At 35.8% G+C, this 19,317-nt stretch overlaps 1 protein-coding gene across 2 annotated transcripts in view; it reads left to right on the top strand.

The window, feature by feature from the left end:
• Positions 1–19,317, top strand: part of LOC106469882 (RNA polymerase II subunit A C-terminal domain phosphatase SSU72-like) — a 45,391-nt gene that overhangs the window by 17,724 nt on the left and 8,350 nt on the right. For both annotated transcript variants that reach the window (XM_013930401.2, XM_013930402.2), the window contains exons 3-4: positions 5,236–5,379; positions 18,855–18,994. In XM_013930401.2, coding sequence (XP_013785855.1) covers positions 5,236–5,379; positions 18,855–18,994 — 284 coding nt within the window. The remainder of the gene's footprint in view (positions 1–5,235; positions 5,380–18,854; positions 18,995–19,317) is intronic.

Here is a 19,317-nt window from a genome sequence, read left to right as displayed (position 1 = left end):
ATTATCTCTTCTAGTTACATTCTTTGTACTTGGTTGCTGCTTGACATAGGTTGCTAAGCCTTTAAAAATTTTGCACGTGGCTGATATGAAAAAAAAAATTTTTTTAAGTTTTATGTATACTTTTGAATAACTAAAAAATCATAAATTACTACATCAATACCATAGAATTGTACTATAATTTATCAAGCTTAGTAACTGAGCTGTATTTGGGTCTAAAAAAATATAAAATATTGAGCACACTAAAGACACAACCTATTTCATTGAAATCTTGATTCAAAAGAAAGAAATGCCGCTAGGTATGTTAGAAAGGCTGAGAAAACCACTCCGGGGGACATTCTGAGCTTCTGATTGGTTATTCAGTCATACATAGAAATAAGTGTATATAAGGGAGCATTTCCAAAAATGTAAAGAGGTGAGCGGGGTGCCACTGTGTTTGATTTATTATGTGAACAATATTTTAGCAAATGTAAAAGATAAGACCTTGTAATATCAGTAATTTGAGTTTCTAATTCCTATGAAACTGTAGACTTAGTATTTTGACTTCACAAACATCTACTTTGAACCAGTGCTGCATTAAACAAACCATGTGACACACAAAAATCAATGTTTATCTGTGTTTTTTAATATTTACTTTTAGATTAACAGACCGAGTAATATATAGTTCTAAAATTTGAATTATAATCTAGTTTGATACCAAACGAATTGACATAAATTCATGAAATAGTAGTTCAATAAAATTTTGAATGCCAGTCAACAAACGAGATAACATGGCCTTTCACCTGTGACCCATCTCGAAAGGGTTGAACAGGTTATTAGGAAATGGAAAAGAGCATATAAAGAAAGGTTATCTGAAAATGGAAAAATTGCTAGTATTTCCTTTAATACTTTAAGGGTGAAAAAATATTAAGATGGGATTAGGACATTTGAGGGATGATAAAAGAAGGCTAATTTATAATGATTGAGACGACTTGGTTATTAAATTCAAATTTAAAAAAAATTTTTACTAACAAATATTTAACCAGTATTCCTAATCCTGTACAATTGCTACATGGAGACAAGTTCAAACAAGGTGATCACATAAATTCTGAGCTTGTTAAGGAAATATTGTGAAGTTTAAAGAATGATAAAGTTCATGGACCAGTTAATATTTTTCCAAGGATTTTGAAGGAAGTTAAGGTTTAGGTATGTGAGCCACTTGCTACTATTTTTTTTGCTTATTCTTGAATAGTTGGCAGGTACCAGAAGATTGGAAGTTGTATAATGTTACTTCTCTTTTCAAGGGAGGTTACAAAATTGTCTTACTAATTTATTTGGGAAAGTTTAGGAAAGTCTGATAAAATATGCTTTGCAAAGCCATTTAACAAAGTTGAATAGTTAGCATGGTTTCACAAGGGGAAAATTTTGCTTTACTGATCTTTTGGCATTTATTGAAGAAGTTACTGCTTATGTAGATGAGAGTTAAGGTGTAGATTTGTATCTGGATTTTCAGAAAGCATTTGACAAGGTTTCACACAAAAGGCTTGTTAAAAATAAGATATCTGTAGGTGTGGAGGATGGGTTGGCACATTGGATAGAAAAGTGGTTTGATGGAAGAAAGCAAAGGATTTTTATAAATGGAGTTCAGTCAAACTGAAATAATGTCGCAAGTGGAGGTACCTCAGTGCTGTTAGGGCCTTTGCTCTTTTTGAGTGACATCAATATCGTAGGTGAAGGAATGGTCAGTAAATTATTAATGTTGATGATATTAAGTTCTTAGGTGTTGCTGGCTGTGAGAAGGATTCTACTGCTGTACAAAATGATTGATTATTTGATCAGTTGGGCAAATAAATTTTGGTTGGAATAACCTTAACATTGTTATGTAAGATTTAAATCTTGGTGTTCTGGTTGATCAGTCTCTTAAACCATACAAGCAGTGTGCTGTTGCTAGTGGCAGAGTATATAGGATTTTAGGTTCTTTCTACAGAAATATTGAGTAAAAGTCTAAAAATGTTAGTCATTATATAGGTCATTGGTTAGGCCAAATTTGGAGTAATGAATTTAGTCTTGACTTCCTTATCGTAGGAAGGATATTGAATTGTTTGAAAGGGTTCAGAAGAGGGTTCCTAGATAATAATAATAGTAGGTAAATACAAAATACAGTGTAAAGCAATCAAAGTTTAGATCTACTATTATGGAGCCAGAATTTTGGAACTTTCAGTCAAACTGTCCAGGTGGAGTGCAGTTCTGGATACCTGCATCCTTTCCATAGTCTGGTCCCCAGAGGAGCAATCTTTTTATCTCAATATCCACAAGATGTTAGCTGCTCAATGAACTTGACATTTTCTTCTATCTGGTCATCTTGTTATGAGCTGTTTAGACAACCACACTAACTTTTCAGGCCCATAACTACCAAATTTCAATTTTTGTCCTGTCAAGTCCCACAAACTTAAAACTTGATGGTGGATTGATTGTTTCAACTAGACCATATCATTACCACAGTGCAGTCACTATATCATCTGTTATTTCAGTGCTTTTGTTCCCAATTTGAAAGTACTCTCATAGACTAAGTTGCCAGTCCTTTCATCACCATGTTTCTACTTTTCTGGTCACTAGTCTAAGACTGCATTTCTGGCTGTGAATATTCTGAATCCTCTTGGTCCGGTCTCTTTTTTGTATGTTCATCAATGACTTTCCATCTTTTCCCTGGCCATTTTTCCTTTTTTGTTTCTGTAGTTCATATGGACATTTTCCAGTTCTTTCTCATCAGTCATTCCCCTCTTCTGGACTAGAACCTCAGTTTACTTCTCAGAGCTCCCATATGTCTCTTAGTTGAACATTTGGCCATCTTTCCCTAAAGATGTATTTTTTTTCTACTTCTCATTTGTGGGAGATGTCACTCTGATATTTTGCTTTGGATGCCTCCTACACACATTGTCCCAGGGACAGATCAATCATATTACCACTGTTCTTTCCTCTTCAGGACTTCAGCTACCTAGGAGGGTGAACAGTTGTCTTCTGTAATCACCTTCCCTTCTCTTTATCTTCTGTACAATTGTTCCTACCCGTGTCTTTTACTTTGTCCTGTACAAAGTACCTTTTGCTTTCCTGCCTTTATTAGATGAAAAGTATTCCTTGTATAAAAAAAGATGCAGTCTACCACCATATATGCCCCAGTAGCCCCCCCCCCCCCCCTTAACTGGATGAGTTTTCTCTTTCTGACACTATACTTTTAGAAAGGAGCTCATCTTTTCACTTTATCTATGCTGGTCCCTCCACCATCTTATCCTGTATGAGAAGGATGCGATCTACCACCAAGTATGCCCCACTAAGTTCCCCTCCCCTAGTGGATGTACTCTAGGAGTTATCCCTTTCTGACTCTTATAATTTCAGAAAGGAGCTTGTTTCTCCACTATCTTATCTATGTGAGATTTTAACTTTCAGTTCTGTGCAAAGGTGAATAAAGTTTGTGAATTTATCATTTTCCTTACCTGAAAATGTATTTCATATAAATACTCACCTCTCCACTGAACCACCTGTTATACCCCCTCATTTCCAGTATGTTACTGTTGCCTCATCAAGAATGTGCTTGTAGTAATACAGTATACTTGGTTGAACTACTAGCATGTTGGGTGTGTCACCCTCATATTGCTGGAGTGTTTAGTCTAGTGCTGGTTGCATCATAGGCTAGTGCAGGACATGATAATATATGTCAGGGTGGAAGTTTTATTCAAGGCTTGGCACATTTGAAAAATAGTGTTGGCAGTGGTGATAGGTAATAGCTCTTAATTCTGTGGAGAGGTAAATAGTTATCTGAAATACCTTTTCAAATAAGAAAAATGTTAATTTGCAAGGAAGGAACACATCCTTAAGTATCCGATTTGACTAGCTTATTACTGGCCAAGGTGTTAACTTCTTGCAGGAAATTTCTTAATTGTAAATTTATCAGCAACTCCTGTATTGAACTTGAAGTTTTAATGTAAGCAAAAAACAAGTAGGTTCACATTCATCAATAAATAATAAAAAAAAATTCCATCTTCTGTATCTCACCTGTAGGTGTTCTGGTAAGAAGTAAAAAGGAAAATATTGCTTTTGTTATAAGTTATAAATAATGATTTAGATTTGAATAGGGATGCACAGGTAGTAAAATTTGGCCGAATACTGGGTCCAGGTACAAGGTCACTAAGCTTTGGCTGGGTTTGGATGTCAACCTGGTTATCCCCTAGCTCCCTCCCCCAAAAAAAACCAATAACAACATACGTACATACATACATACATAAAAATTGAAACAAAAAACAAAATTGACATTTATTACATTTAACTGAATAATCACCAACAGAAAATTTAAGTTTTACTTTCTGCTTTCAATGCCTAGCCCCAACTTCTCAAACCCTAACCCCTATTGTTCTTAAAACCCCCACCAACTATTGTTCTCCAAATCCCTAACTTTCAGCGTGTTAGTTGCCACAAAGATTAAGGCTTAGATGCCATTTTCAATTACCCGGATTCAGTTGTTTTTAACTTCGACACTCGGCTGGATACGAGTATTACCAGGTAGCCCAATACCCAGGCGGGTACACATGCATCCCTAGATTTGAATATAGTTTTAAAAGAGGGATAAACATTCAGAAATGTTACAATATTTATAGTAAAAGATAAAAAATGAATTTTTACTGTTCACTCGAATACTATTAATTTGACAGTACTTGGAAATATTTGACCATTAGTTGACTAGCCAGTTTATTTTTCATCAAGTACACAGCCATAATTAAGATCATTAGACTGTAGAATTATTAACAGATTTTTCTCTATGTTAAAATTATTTTATTGCGAGCTTTCAGGCCTCTTACCAGAGCCGGCTTGTTGCCCAATGAAGAGGGCCGAAAGCTCACAATAAAAGTGTTTTACATTGAGAAAAGTCTGTTTATAATTCTACATATTAATTTACCTACATTATGAGTCTTAAACTGCAATCATTAAACTGTTGTAACTTTCTTGAATTATTTCAATTTCATTTCTCAACTGGAAAAACAACATTATCTTGGTTTTCAGTTAAAATTTTCTTCTGTTTAAAAGTAAAATTTAAAGTTGTGTTTATGCTATTCTTTGATAAATACTGTAGTTAAAATATATGATAATTGAAAGTTATGCTTAAAGCTCAGTTTTTGAGACCATTGCAGGAATATTATAGCAGCCAGGTAGGTCTTGTTGAATGACTAGTTTTATTAAAAACAAAATTTTTTTCTTTTTTTTTTTCAGTAAGAAAGGTTTTAAAGTCAGATCATTTGGGTCTGGAAACCAAGTAAAACTACCTGGACCATCTCCAGATAAACCTAATGTGTACGACTTTGGTATTTCTTATGAACAAATGTACCAAGATTTGTTATCCAAAGATAAGAGTTTGTATCCTTTAAGGAAATAATATATGTTTGTTTAGTAAATACATATGAATGCTTAAGTCATTACCCATTTGTTTTGAAATTCAAAATCTTCCACTGAAAATACTATACTGTTTTAGCAAGCACCAAATAAGTTTAATTTTTGTTAATGCCATGCTTGAACAAATTTTCTAAATCCCCCTTTTTTTTTTTCTGAAAGTAAGCTTTAAGTGGGGTATCCTGTCTTATACTGAGACAGGATTTGGTCATTATTGGATCTAAGGAAAGTATTTTTTTTATGATGTTTGTATGTAATTGTGGTTACAAGGAAGTAATGTGGGATTTTCAATTAAAAACTGATTTCCTTACAGATATTAGATAGTTTCCACAATAACTGCAAAATTTGTCCAGAAAAAAATTATGATTTTTCTTGTGTTTGAGATACTTTAATTGAGTGTTCCTTTTGGTTGGTAAAAAAGTAGGCTGGACACATTTTAAGTAAACAACCAGAATCTTTATTCAGACAAAAAAAAAGAGAGAAAACTAAATATGCATGTTCAGCATTGTAATCTTCTTACTCTTAAGTCAGAATATTGCAGTCCTGAACATGAAGACAGGTGGAAGTGGGTGAGAGAAATAAAGAAAGAAAGTGAACATCACCTTGCTTTCTTTGTCCATCTTCTCATGACCTTTGTTTCTCACAGAATTGGTCATTTATCCTATCTAACTAATGTCAAAAGTTCACCCAGCAAAGGATATTCATGTACTAACAAATTTAACTTGGGTCTAAAATACAGACTGACATATCCCTGTGGGCAGAAGACATCATTTAACAAAAGAACAAAGAGTGAAGGCCCCAAGAATAACATAATGTTAGATATCATGAACCACTTGTTGCTATCATGACAGTGCATGTCTATTCAACAGTTTAGAAAAAAATTATGTGGTAGGAGAATATGGTATTCCTGTATACCAAAACCTTCCCATCTAAGTTCTTGGACTTGTCCTCAGACTGACAATTAAAATTAACTTTAAATCTAATTGATTTTAAACTCTCAGTGTGATTCCAAAGTGTATTAAGTTAGCCTTATTCCTGTAGCATGTACACAAGACTAAAACATCACAAAACCCTTTAATTAAGAAATACAATAACTACAATATCAATATCTTTAACACTAAATCATGTTTATTACAAACAAAACTTCTTTAGTTGAAAACATATGAAACACTTTTTAACATTGAGCCAAAGCACTGAATTACATGCCATACATACCCTTTTAACAATGATACAAAAATAAGAATGTTACAAAAATTAAGTATTACACACATAGTAATGATATGGGTACATACTGGCATTAAAACAAATATAAAACGAATAAAATCAAAAAATAAAATACACTGTTAATCTGTTCACCTTAGTAGTGGACAGTCTAACAAAGTAAATAAAATGAAATTAACTAAACTTTTAATGAAAATCATGAATGAACTCAAACTAATGAACTGAATACATGATAAAGGAAGGAAACTTCATTTCAAATGAAACAAAACTAAATGGTAAACGAAGAACAAAAAATATGTACATTGACTTTGGGTTCTCACTGAGAGTACTGAAGCATCACTTACACTCGCCATAACCCTGCTGGCAGCCTATCCAGGGCCACTTTTGTTTTGTAGCTGGCTGCTTCTGCTTTTTTGAGATTGTCCTGAGTCTTCTTCAGGACTCTTTCAGTGTTAGCCATACTGGCCTGCAGGTGCCACACCTCCTCCATACAGCATGTTGGAGGGTTGTCCTCCATCTCAGTCAGTCCTCTTCTATTATTATATAGGCACATGCTTAAGTCCATTCTGAGGCCATCTGATGGTGGCTTTTCAACACTGGGATTGGTTCTAGCATCAGACAGTGATCAAACACCTTTGGTGACTTCTCCAGCAGCTCTACTCTGGTACATCTTGGGAAAGGGCCTCATTATTTCTTGGCAGAAGGCTTCTCACTCACAATGATGGCATATCTTCATCCAAGATGCCTGGTGTTTGTTGCTTAACCTTTTTGATGTGGATGTTCCTTCACTGACTACTGATGTCATGGCCTCTTGCTCACACTGACCATGAATCCTATTATCCTTGGTCTTCTTGCAGCTTTGACACTCCTCAAAATACACCTAGGTCAGGGAAGGTTTTTGAGGTTTGGGAGTATGGTACTCTCTTTGGAGGCATGAGCACATCTGGTGACTTCTCTGAGTGCTGGTAATGCATTATCCAGTTGGATATGCCAGTGGACTCTTGTTTTCCTTGGCCATTTTCTTTTCTTTCACCTGTGCCATCATTGTTGCCTCCAATAAAGTCTGGTGAGCAGTTGGGAGACTGATTTCCTCCACTGTGGTTGTTATCTTAACTGCAGACTGTGTCTTCTCCACTGGATTGGTGGTCTTCATAGTCCATCAGTTCTCTACTGTTGAAGACTATGGTGTAGTTGTTGATGATTCTAGAACCTATCTGATTACCAATGTGCCCTTCTGCCATGGTTATAGGTGTGGTGCATATCATGTTGAGCTCCATGGCTCCAGCTTTAGTAGTTCCATTAGCCTTCTTACTTGGGAGGAAGTGCCTGGCATCTTCCAGAAGATAGAAGGTCAGGATGACATGGTTCTAATTCTGAAAAAGATAGACTGCCAACACCAGAACTTCATTGTAAATACTCAAAAGCTAGGGTTCAAATATAAGGTTAACTGAGTTTTAATTGATCAGAATTCCAGCTAAGTATGTAGGATTAAAGGGGTTCATAATGTCCAGTTATAACCTTGAAGGAAGTATTGGTCAAACAACATGTCTATAGGCTTAATGTGTATTCAAGCCCATCCTCACCTGTAAAATGTGTCTGGGGAATCAAAGGACTTCCTGATTTACTGGCTTACTCAGGTTTCCAATGTACCAGCTACTTCTGGCCATACTCCCCAACATTGCCACTTCCCTGACCTACTCTCTGGTTGTCATGCAAACAGCACCCAGGTCCAGTAGAAGGGATTGTGGATGGGCACTACACTGTTGAGTTGATTCGAATCAGGTACAGTACCTCACATTTGACCACTAGCCTTTGCCAGCAGTTCCATTGTCTTCTCTCAGAGGCTCTCTTCCATTTATAAACTGTATAATAGTTATGGCATATTACAAGGCTTCACCATGTCAGCAACTTCTGCCTGCCCTGTTACATTTACAGCAAGCATTTTCATGCCTCAAAACTGTATTTTATAATGGAACAACATCAAGAAATCATTAGGTGGAACTGTATGCTTATTAAGAATATTTCAGTCTACCTGATTGAGGATATTTCTTTTATGATTAAGTGAAATGCTGGACATACAAATGTATATATTTTTCATGATATCTTAGCCATTGTTTTTGAATATCATGTAATAACGACAACTTCAATAGCTCACAGATATTGTAATCTAAATAAAAAATATCACTACTCTATACTTTATAGGAAAACCAGATAAAATTGTGCCAAAACTACAATGAAACTGTGAACTCGACACACCAGTTAAATTGTTTCTTCTTTTCGTTCTAGTATGAATCATTATTTTCATTGAAACACTTTCTCATCAATAATTTATAAATTCCCAAGTTCAGAATTGAGTTCTCTTTCTAATTCTATCCATGATTTCTTTCTTTCTTCAGCTCGCTTTATTATATTTTATTGCCATTTTCTATGTGTAGTTGCCTTATTCATTTTGATTCCTTTCAAACATTGATGAAGGACTTAGTATAGTGTTTCTGACGTATTTGTATTAGTTTACATATATCTATGGATTTATATGTAAGCCACCATTACACTTTAAGTACTTTTGTACTTTTCACAGCTTGCCAAACTTCAGTAACATATGTTTTACCTATGGAAGCTATGCTTCTTGTGATGGTTGTGCCATCTACTAGCCATCAAACTCAACTTGTTTTTATTTCTGACTTCACAAAATAAATAAACATGGGTAAAAACATTTTTTTAATTCAAGAGTTTCTGAGCAAAAGCTTTTAACCAAGATTAAAATTTATGCTCCTACATCCTGATAGAAGACTAACATCTCTTGTTTATCAGATCCAGCACATATCCCACAAACATCCAGTGTGAAATCTAGCAGGCATTGGGTGATGCATTCTGCCAAGACCTTGCCACTCTGCTACCTTCTTGAAACTTCAGATCATACTCCATCACATGAAATCCAATTTATGACTCAGAAAGTAACTGCAATGCCCTTTCAACCATAAGTCATGTAACTACTTGATTGTTCTAGCTGTAGGAAATCGAGTAGTGGTCAACAGATGTAATCCACACTTCTGTTGAACCTTTCTACATGATAGCTTAGAGACCAAGGAATGCCAGTTTCTTTCAGTCATTAAATGCATGACCCAATGATTGTACTAGCTATCCTGCACTGAGTCTCGTCTGTATCAATTGGGAGGCTGATATCAGCATTTTGACAGCAAATTGGAACTGGCGATAACCTCCATTTCTGCTGGCTCTTAAAGACTGCCAAGTAAGTGTCTGCTGTGTCTTCCTCACTATGAGATAGGTCATGATAATTCAAGGCTTAATCCTTTCTTTCGTCAGACTTGTTTCTTTCCTCTCTAGATTCCTGGTATAGCCAGTATATCAAAGGCTTATCTGTTACATATGAATGCAGCTTATCAACATACTCCATGCACGTTTTCATGCATAAACACCTGTATTTCATATGTTAAGAGACCCACTCATTTGAGTACTAGGTATAAGCCAGTCCATCCAGATTCAAGTTGCTTCCACGCTGCTTGCACATACCACAACCATACCCAGTCACCAAATTGTAATGTTCATCCCGTCATCATTTGATCGTACCTTTTGTTCTGCCTTTCAGACTTGTTGTCATTTAACCTTGTTCAGCAGCCATTAATGACTAACCACTCTATATACTCATGAAGATCTGTGATACCTCCGATATGGACATGAGCAAATCCTGCAGATGGCATGTTAATCTCTGTTCTTTTGCTCTGTGCACTGTTATCACATATGGAAAGTGTTCATCCGAGTTGGTTCCATTGGGTTCAATAAACTTTGCAAGCATCTGCTTCGTAGTCTTTCCTGCCTTCTTTGCTAGACCCTCAGATTAGGGGTGATAATGCTGAAGTATGAGTCTTCACCATACCTAAAACCTTGCATAATTTGAACAGTTGGCTGTTAAAATTGGTCCCATAATCTGTGTATTTTCTTTGTTGTATTGTCTTCTATTTCTCTGCTAACACTTCCACAAAGAATAGGCATCAACCAACTTATTGAAGTAATCTACAACTATAAGGATGTAATAGTTGCCTCTGGGAGTGAACATCCAATGCCCAGGATTATTTTCTGTATAGGAGGATCAACAATTCTGTTGGAGTTTACCCTGTTTCTGCTGGTTCTTTGTTTGGGCAGTACACACTGCAGATTACATACCAGTGTCACACATCCTGGATGCTCTTGGATGCCAGCACAAGTACATGCCACCTCTTAATGCCCTCTGGTTCTAGTATTATATAACATTTGGAGTATACCTTGCTGTAAAGTTCTGATGACCACTAGCTGCAGAACTGCTGGAGCACCTTGCTTTTCAAGTTGATAGTATCAGTATAGCATACCTTCTTCTACTCATAACTGGCTATAAAAGTATCACAAGTTTCATGTGTCCATACTACACTCCTCCAAATATGCAATGTTCAATTATTCCCTCCACTCAAATGGTGAACCTTCTCTCATACTAGTTGTGGCAGAAGTGCTTCTCGAGGACAAACAGTGCAAGTAGATATTTCTTCATGGTGGTGCATTTGGGTGTATAAATTTTCCACTCTGTCCATGCATCTGTGACAGTACTGCTCTGACTCCTTTGTTACTGAAGTCAGTGTCCAGAAGAAACCCTGCTGAGGATAAGCATCCACTGAAACAAGCTTTAGGGACTGGAATACTTGGTCTCACTCTTCACTCCTATTAAAGTGCACTTCCACTTTTTTAGAGCAGATAAATGTGCTGCTATCATAAAAAAAATTAGCTGCCACCTCTTTTGTCATTAGTCTAGGCCAGTCTCATACAACAGCTATTTTAACCAGGTTCATTAAGATACAACAAACTTTGTAATTGAGAAACTTTATCTCTGTTTGCATGAGATAACAGTTCCCAGGTTTCAGTTTCAGGCATGCCTTTCTCAAGCATGGGAAATGGGAATATTATCCTCAGGTTCTCAGATGCTGCCTTTGTTAGAAGTATTAAATATATTATTACTATTAATTTTTGATTTTTTCAGTAAATACAGATAAGCAATAAAATATTCATATATTGTATTTTGTATGAGAAATTTTGGCTGAAGAACACTCATTGTACCTTTGACTGAACATGGGAGGCTCAACTAGAAACAAGTTTGTTTTTTTACTTTGGAATACCAGATAATAGATCTAGTTCCTTTTCATATGAGTACAGGTTGATCCTATAGTAGAGCTCTGGATGTTGAGGCTGGTAAACCATGTTTGAATCTGTGTGATGCCAGTCCCCCAAATCCCATAGTGCAACGTTGTTGTCTTGCAGAAATCTTGGACAGTTTGCTACATAATTTCACGTTCTTTATGGGTAGGGTCAGTGTTTTTTGGTGATAAATGATTACAATGATAATAAACAAGTAATTTCAGATTTTTGAGAAATCAATGTTATTATTTTTTTCTTTTTTAGGTAAAGAAAGATCACAAACTTTGTGCATGTATTTCTATCATATCGTCATTACTTTTTAAAAGTGGTTTTATACTAATTTATTAGTAACCTGCAATGAAAGAACTATCTGTTGTATGGACTTAACTTGCAATAATGGAAAAACACAATAATAATGAAAGTAGACTCTTTGATTGCCTTGAATCAAAATTGAAAATATATTTTGTCCCAGTTCTTATAAATTTTTCTAAGCATAGTAGTTAATAAGATTAACTGTCAAAAAGATGTAGTGGTACCTTAAGAGCTGTAATATTTAACTGGGAGTCAAAGTAATTTTATTCCAAAGTAAAACAATGAGTAAATAAATCCTCGAACTTCAATCTGTTTTTTTCCTTTGTTTATGAATGTGTAAAACTTTAATCCAAAAAATATAATAAAGTTGTATCTCAGTCTTTTCCACTAAAAGAATGACCAGCTTCTTTAACTCCAAATGTGATTTCAAGTTTTGAAAAACTTTTCTCTGTCCTTTACAGAGAGATAAAAAGAGACATCTCTCCATCTTATGTTTTGCAAAAGAGCAAGAAATGCGTGTAAACTATAATAACATTTTTAAATATCTGTAATGTGGGAAATGTCTTATTATTATTTTTGTCGTCAGTAATACTGTGGTAATAGTTGGAGTAGCCCACTTAAGGAACTTTTTGAAATATATTTTGAAAATGAAGAATAAATTCAGCAATAATATTCAGTAATATCCAAAGAACACAGGCCTTTCCAGTGATTAAGAACGTGAAAGTGAGTGAAATAAAACAGCAAACACTTTATTTAACATTTCTTTTCCATCCATCTAGGATAAAGATTAATAATCAATATTACCAAATATAACCTTTCAATTTTTATACTCATGTAGCTTTGTGCAAAATTCAAAACAATGCAAACCAAACCCATCAAACCTGTACCACATGCTGTAGCCTTCATTCAAAAAGTAGCAGTAAACAAAAGAGTTCCACTGCCTAAAGTGTATGCAAATATAGAGTACCTAAAAATATATCTATGTTTTACCCAACACAACTAGATAAAATGGAAAAAGAATTAAATGATTAGATTCTAACAAGACTTTTTCTTTCTTGGAATCCATCAATTAAAGACTATTTAACATAAATTATCCACTTTTTCGTGTTAAATTACTGAGATGATCAGATTGTAATCAGTGAAACCATTATCCTCTTTTAGAAACCCTATTCTGGTGAATCATTTTAGAGTTGTCATTTTAAAAATACAAATGAGCATGGAAAATAAAATATAGAGCAACTTATGCACTTTCTCCACAGAAGCTGCAAGATTGTTGGGTACAAGTTCTTTCTCTTGCTGAGAAATACACTTAAGTATCAGCACTGATGGTGAGTTCTTGCACATATTTTTGAGCTTCACAACACTGTATTCCACTGCATACACATTCAGAGCTTTCTATTCAAATTAATTGTAAAGCATCAGCATCTGTCTCCTTCTTTGCCTATCTCTATTTTTTGTCCCCCTGCTTTCTCTTTTCTCTCTGTCACCACTTCCCATTTGTTCTTCCACTGCTTATAGACTTTGGCATTGTTAATCTTGGCAGTGACTGTCCTATAGGATCATGGTCAGTAGGGCCTGTTTCATTGAGTTTCTGGACCTTTGCCCTCCAGTTGCTGCCAAGTGTCGAGTACTGGGATTTATGTCAGACAACCTTAACCTTCGTTTTTCCCTCTCCTCCTACAATGTCTCCTGTTCCCATTTATTTACATCCTCCAAGGGATCTTGTTTCTTGTTGACATTGGGCCTTGGCAACCCAGGTTTTTCTTCTGACCTTTTTGTGGTTCCCAGGATATCTTTAGATAGGTTTCAAGTCTTACACCTTTCATGTCTCAATTGGTTTTTGTCTTTCCTTGCTTTCCCATGGGCAATTTCTCACCCTAAGATGGTCCTTCCCCCGGGTCTTGGAATGATCAAGGTGGACATGTTAATGCTTCTTTTCTTGTTTGGCACTGTCTCAACAAGCCTCCTACAGCCACACTCTTTACCTCCTTTGGGAGATGGCATGTCTGGATTGGTTGGTTTATCTTGGTGAAGTCACATCTCGCACCCATTGTTTGTCATTCATGTGGGTGTTTTATTGTTTGTATGTCTGCAGGGCTCAGCCTTATTCTCTTCTTTTGGGGGACATGGAGGGATTGGTTTTCCATATCATATCTTCTCCTTCCCTCACTATATGGGAGGTTCTTTCTCTTTTGGGGACTTGGGCTTCCGTGGAATATGGTATTCCCGTGGGTCATGCTAATTTGTGACATCTATAATAGACTGCACATTCTCTGGATCCTTGCTTGGGATCTCTTGTCAACCATTCTCCTTCCTTATGCAAAGACTTCACCTGTTGACATGTAAAAACTACTCCCATAAGGTTATCATCTTCTTTTGTTTTCCAGATGCTATATTGACAAGATGGGGGATGTCTTAACTCTCATGTGAATCTGGATCTTTGGTACCACGACATATTGCCCCTTCAAATCCACCTCTTAGAAGACAAAATGCAAAGACTTTCAAAACATCATTCTCTATACTTATGCCATCCATTCAACAAATTTTCATCACGGATACTCTGCCTAAACAATTTATCAAATAATATTTTTTAAAACTTTTGTTGTACATCGAAGTGTGAATTTTTTTTAGGATGGTTCTTAGATGTCTTTTGATGATACATACATTTAACTCTGCAGTTGTCTCTTTTATCAGTCACCAAAAGAGAGTGTCTCACTCACCCTGTTTCCACACTATTGACCTCTTTTCGGGTCCATTTTATACAAGTATGTCTAATAGGTTGTTCTTCTGGGTGTCTTATTGTGGATCATCTCTCAAGGACTGCCAAGATACTATCTTTGGAGTGGTCTCTCTGGTGTTCAAGCTGCTGTGCTTTCATCTGGACATTCGTCAGGACTGGTCCAACTTTTTTCTCCATGCCTCTCCTCTTACTCATCTTCTTCCTCACATTTCCTTTATTCTAGATGCTCCATGTTGAGTTCTCCTGATAACTCCTTACTGGCTGGCTCTGCTATGGTTTAATTTATTGCATTTTCTACTGTCATCTCCTCCTCTTCATCCTCACACCTCCCTCTCCCATCCAACACTGTTGTCACTATGATTTCATAATTGGGTTTCATCTGGTCCCTAGGGATATGTTCCAGACTATTTATATGTAGCCTTCCTTCTTTCTTAGTCAGTTCATTCTTCCTCCCTCCCTATCTGCCCATGACAAGGCACATATTCCACAGTTAGTCTCTGCATAATGTTTTCTTCCATTCCCTTCTTTCTATCCCCCATTCTTCCAAATGTTTTCATTGGCTGTTCAAACGAGGCTTATTGCTTTCAACCATGGCTGGTTACTGGGTAGCCCTACCTAATACTTTCAGGTTTTGTTATTATTGTGATGTATTCTCCTCATCTGTCTTTTCTATGTTTTTTGTTAGTTTTGCCACCTTTGTCCTCCTTGTCTTTCAGTTCTTTCTGATTGTGACCTGAAAACTGATCTCTGCACTCTTATCCTTCCTCACTTTAGTCTCTTGTTACTTGTACCTTCTTTCACTCAGGCCCTACTTCTTACTTTTGTCTGTGGCCATAGGAGATATGATGTATATGCCATTGCTGCTTCCCTTACTTTTTCTTTCATTCCTCAATATTATTTTCATTCTGTTCTGAATTGTTTTCTCTGTCCCATCCATGTGGTTCATTGTTCTTTGGTCCATTCTGCTTCTTTTCACTGTTCATACTCCCGTCTATTTATTCTTTCGAATTCCTCATTGCCCCAAGATGTTTCTCGTATCACTCTCAAGGGACGGCTACAACGCCTCATCCATTTAGCCTGTGCTTCATTGGATGTAAATTCACATAGACTCTTTCACATCTCCTCGCGAAATACGACCCTATACTCTCTTTCTCTGGCTCTTCATTTCCATCATCGATTGGAAGAGTTTGTACAAACTGGTCTGTGAACTACTACACTTACTTTTATCATACATTTTCTTCATCTTCTTGAAGTTGCTTTTCCCTTCTGCTTCCTGGTCTTGAGGTGAAGACTGTTGGAACTCTCTTTTTACTGTGGACTAGAAGACAAATACCAGATGATGCCTGGTTTCAGACTGGAGTTGAAATCACAGATCGTCATCTGATGTGCCTTAGCCACTTTACACCGTCTGTTGCATCCTATTACTGATTAAACTGACATAGTTTCTGCCTGATTTCATTATGTAATTTTTACAATAGGTGAAGATTATACCTGGTACAGATGGGGGTGCAGTCTCCCACGAGTGTGGCTTTGTACATTAGCGTATCTCACTCCATGTGTTCTCTTCGGACACCTCCAAAGAGTGCTTAACTAGATAACTTTTGCATTGGTCCCTCCAGCTTTTTAATGTGGGATTCTAGCTACTATATGAGCAGAGGTAAGGAACTGTATTTGAAGTTAACATTTTTCTACACTGAAAATGTATTTCCAATAGATACCTCTTCTTACACTTCCCACCCATCCTTCCCACTTCCAGTGCATCTTTTTGCCTAATCTCAAAGTGATGATTCTGCTGTACAGTATAGAGAGAGTCGGCTGTGCTAGGAGAGTGTATCACACTATTATTGGTGGAAGATTGTCACATGCTACAATGCAGCTATACCACATGTAAACATGTCATGTTAGGTTGGACCCTCAAGGGTAGTGATGAGCAAAAATGTGTACACATAGAGAGAGCAGTACAAATCAAGGAAGGCTATTATGTGAGAGGAGGTAACTATTTATAGGAAATACACATTCAGTGTAGAAAAATGTTAACTTTCAGCAAAATGCGTGGAATCCAAATATCTGAAAAACCAGTGAAATTTTATAGACAACATTATGTTTTGTCATAAGCTTTGTTATAATACATCTCTAGGCATAGGAATTTATAGTTAGAAGCTCACAATGTAGCCTACCCAAATACAATTTCCTTGCTTAATAATGTTCTGTGTTTTTGAGGATACGTTCATTTTTAACAAATTGGTCTGTATCTATTTTTTGTCACAGCAAAGTATTCCACAAATCTCTACCTCACTCCCCATAAATATCAGATTGAATCCACTAGACAAGACCTACAATATGCTTGAAGCCAAAATACTGGGTGCTATTTCAACTGACTGGCATCAGAAGAGCTGGCAATGTCCAGAAGAAGTTGACAGGTTCTTTTGTCATGCATTGGTCCTTAAACCATGCTTTGATGTTTGGTATATGAAGAATTAAATATAGAAACATCAGTAGATCATAATCAAGACAGATAATTTGATATGTAAACAATTCCCTAGGATTGGTTTATTTGCCTACCCCAGTGCAGTGTCTGTTCAGTGTTATTTTCTGTAGTTTTGGCTTTCTTTGATTCAAGCTTCTTGGTTTCACAATTTCTCTTTGGCTTTGATATTCCATGTGGGATTGTTGGTGCCCATTCTTCTTCAGACACATAGGATTGCTTATATTTTTCTTTGAAGACATATATTCTATAGATGAATCAAATTTTTCCTGAAGTACTGGTGAGTTGTCAAAGCAGTTTCTTTCTTAGATGTGAATGAGTTTGCTTTCTGCTATGGATCCATCTTTGAATGGTATTCATGCAGATCAGACATCTTTTATGATTGCTAGAAATATCTTTATACATTTCCCTGGATGCTTTTATGTTTTGTTTTTCTTTAGATTTTTCATCAAGTTTCTTGCTGATTAATTGATAACATACTTTTCCTCTAGACCAAACTTGTAAATAGTGGTGCTATTGACATTTATGTTGTTGTTGGGTGATTCTGTGCTGTGGAATTCATTTGAATTCATCATTAAGATCATACCTAGCTTAGACTGTACTTGTTCTTTTAATATTTGAAAATGTTTTGCAAAGGTTGATTTCCTTGGTTCCATATTCAAAGTTTCATTGTCAATCTTATAAACATTTTTGAAATGGATAAATTGGGATTTAATGCTAATGCTCATTTTAGACTCTGCACAATTGTACTCTGAGATATAGCAGTTGGGGAAAAAAAAGGTGCTCAAGATGTGAAATGATGAATTAAGATCTTTCAGAGTTGATACATTAATCATAAGGCCAGTCATGTGCATGATAAACTTGTGTGCTCTTTAATCCTTCACTCTCTTATTCAGATATGTTATGTAGTAAGTGTGCAGAGCATATGTGAATAATAGTCTTCTCTCTTCATTCACATTCCTTTCTTTTAGTATTCTACAAGAGTGTGTAAATTATTGGATATGTGTGCTTCATTGAATGATAACAAAGTATCATGAATGAAAGTCCAACTGTAATCAGCCACTACACACTGCAGTGATTTGGCCCGTGATAAGAAGGATTAGCCATAAACTTGAAATATATTTTCCTCATAATTCTCTACATGTGCAACACTATCTTATTTATGAAATAGAGACATTGTAATTTTAGTTCCTGCTTTGTTACCCGTTCTTTACCTCATGAACTTTAAGCATAAAATGTTCCTAATGGAATTTGCTGAGTATCTTTTCATACATAGTTTAAATCAATTTATAGTTTGAACATCAGTTATTGTTGTTTGGAGATTTTGTCATCATACTTGATTAGGCAAGCTAATGTAGCTATTAATTGATTAGTTTCTTCAGAAAGTGTAAAAGAAAAAACAATGTTATGTCATTGGGTTTGGTTACAGAAACCACTTAAAATGTTATTTACAGTATTACTGTTATTTTACTTTGGTTGCATAAATTTCCTTAAACCACTCATAAGATATACACAGAATGGAATACTACACATGCTAGACAGAAATAGGAGGATTAAATCACATCCTGAAAGATTTCAGTCTTGCATGGACAACTTTGATGTTATATTTACAGCTGAAGAAAGGGTTTACGATCAAGTAGTTGAAGGTAAGTGTTGCAGTTTGTTTTCTCATAAGTTAAAAATAATACTTTCAGTTGTGAATGTTCACATGTAATTTATTTTTTCCAAAGATGGTTAGTAATAATGGTATTTATTTATCTAATTGAAAACACCTTAGGTGTGAAAAAAAAAGTTAGGCCAAAAAAAGGATTCAGTGTGTGACTTAAAGGAATGAAATAAAAATTGGCAGCCAAAAATGGTAGTTATGCTTATAGCATTGATAAGAATTTTACAGCAAATATTCATTCATTAGTTAGCCAGGCCACATTTTTTTTCAACTGGGGCATGATGGTGGGTAAAACAAAATACG

The sequence above is a fragment of the Limulus polyphemus genome, unplaced genomic scaffold, assembly GCF_000517525.1.
Source record: "Limulus polyphemus unplaced genomic scaffold, Limulus_polyphemus-2.1.2 Scaffold3703, whole genome shotgun sequence".
NCBI classification, from domain to species: domain Eukaryota; kingdom Metazoa; phylum Arthropoda; class Merostomata; order Xiphosura; family Limulidae; genus Limulus; species Limulus polyphemus.
The sequence above is the reverse complement of the archived record's forward strand: the minus strand, read 5'-3'. Positions and strand labels throughout refer to the sequence as shown.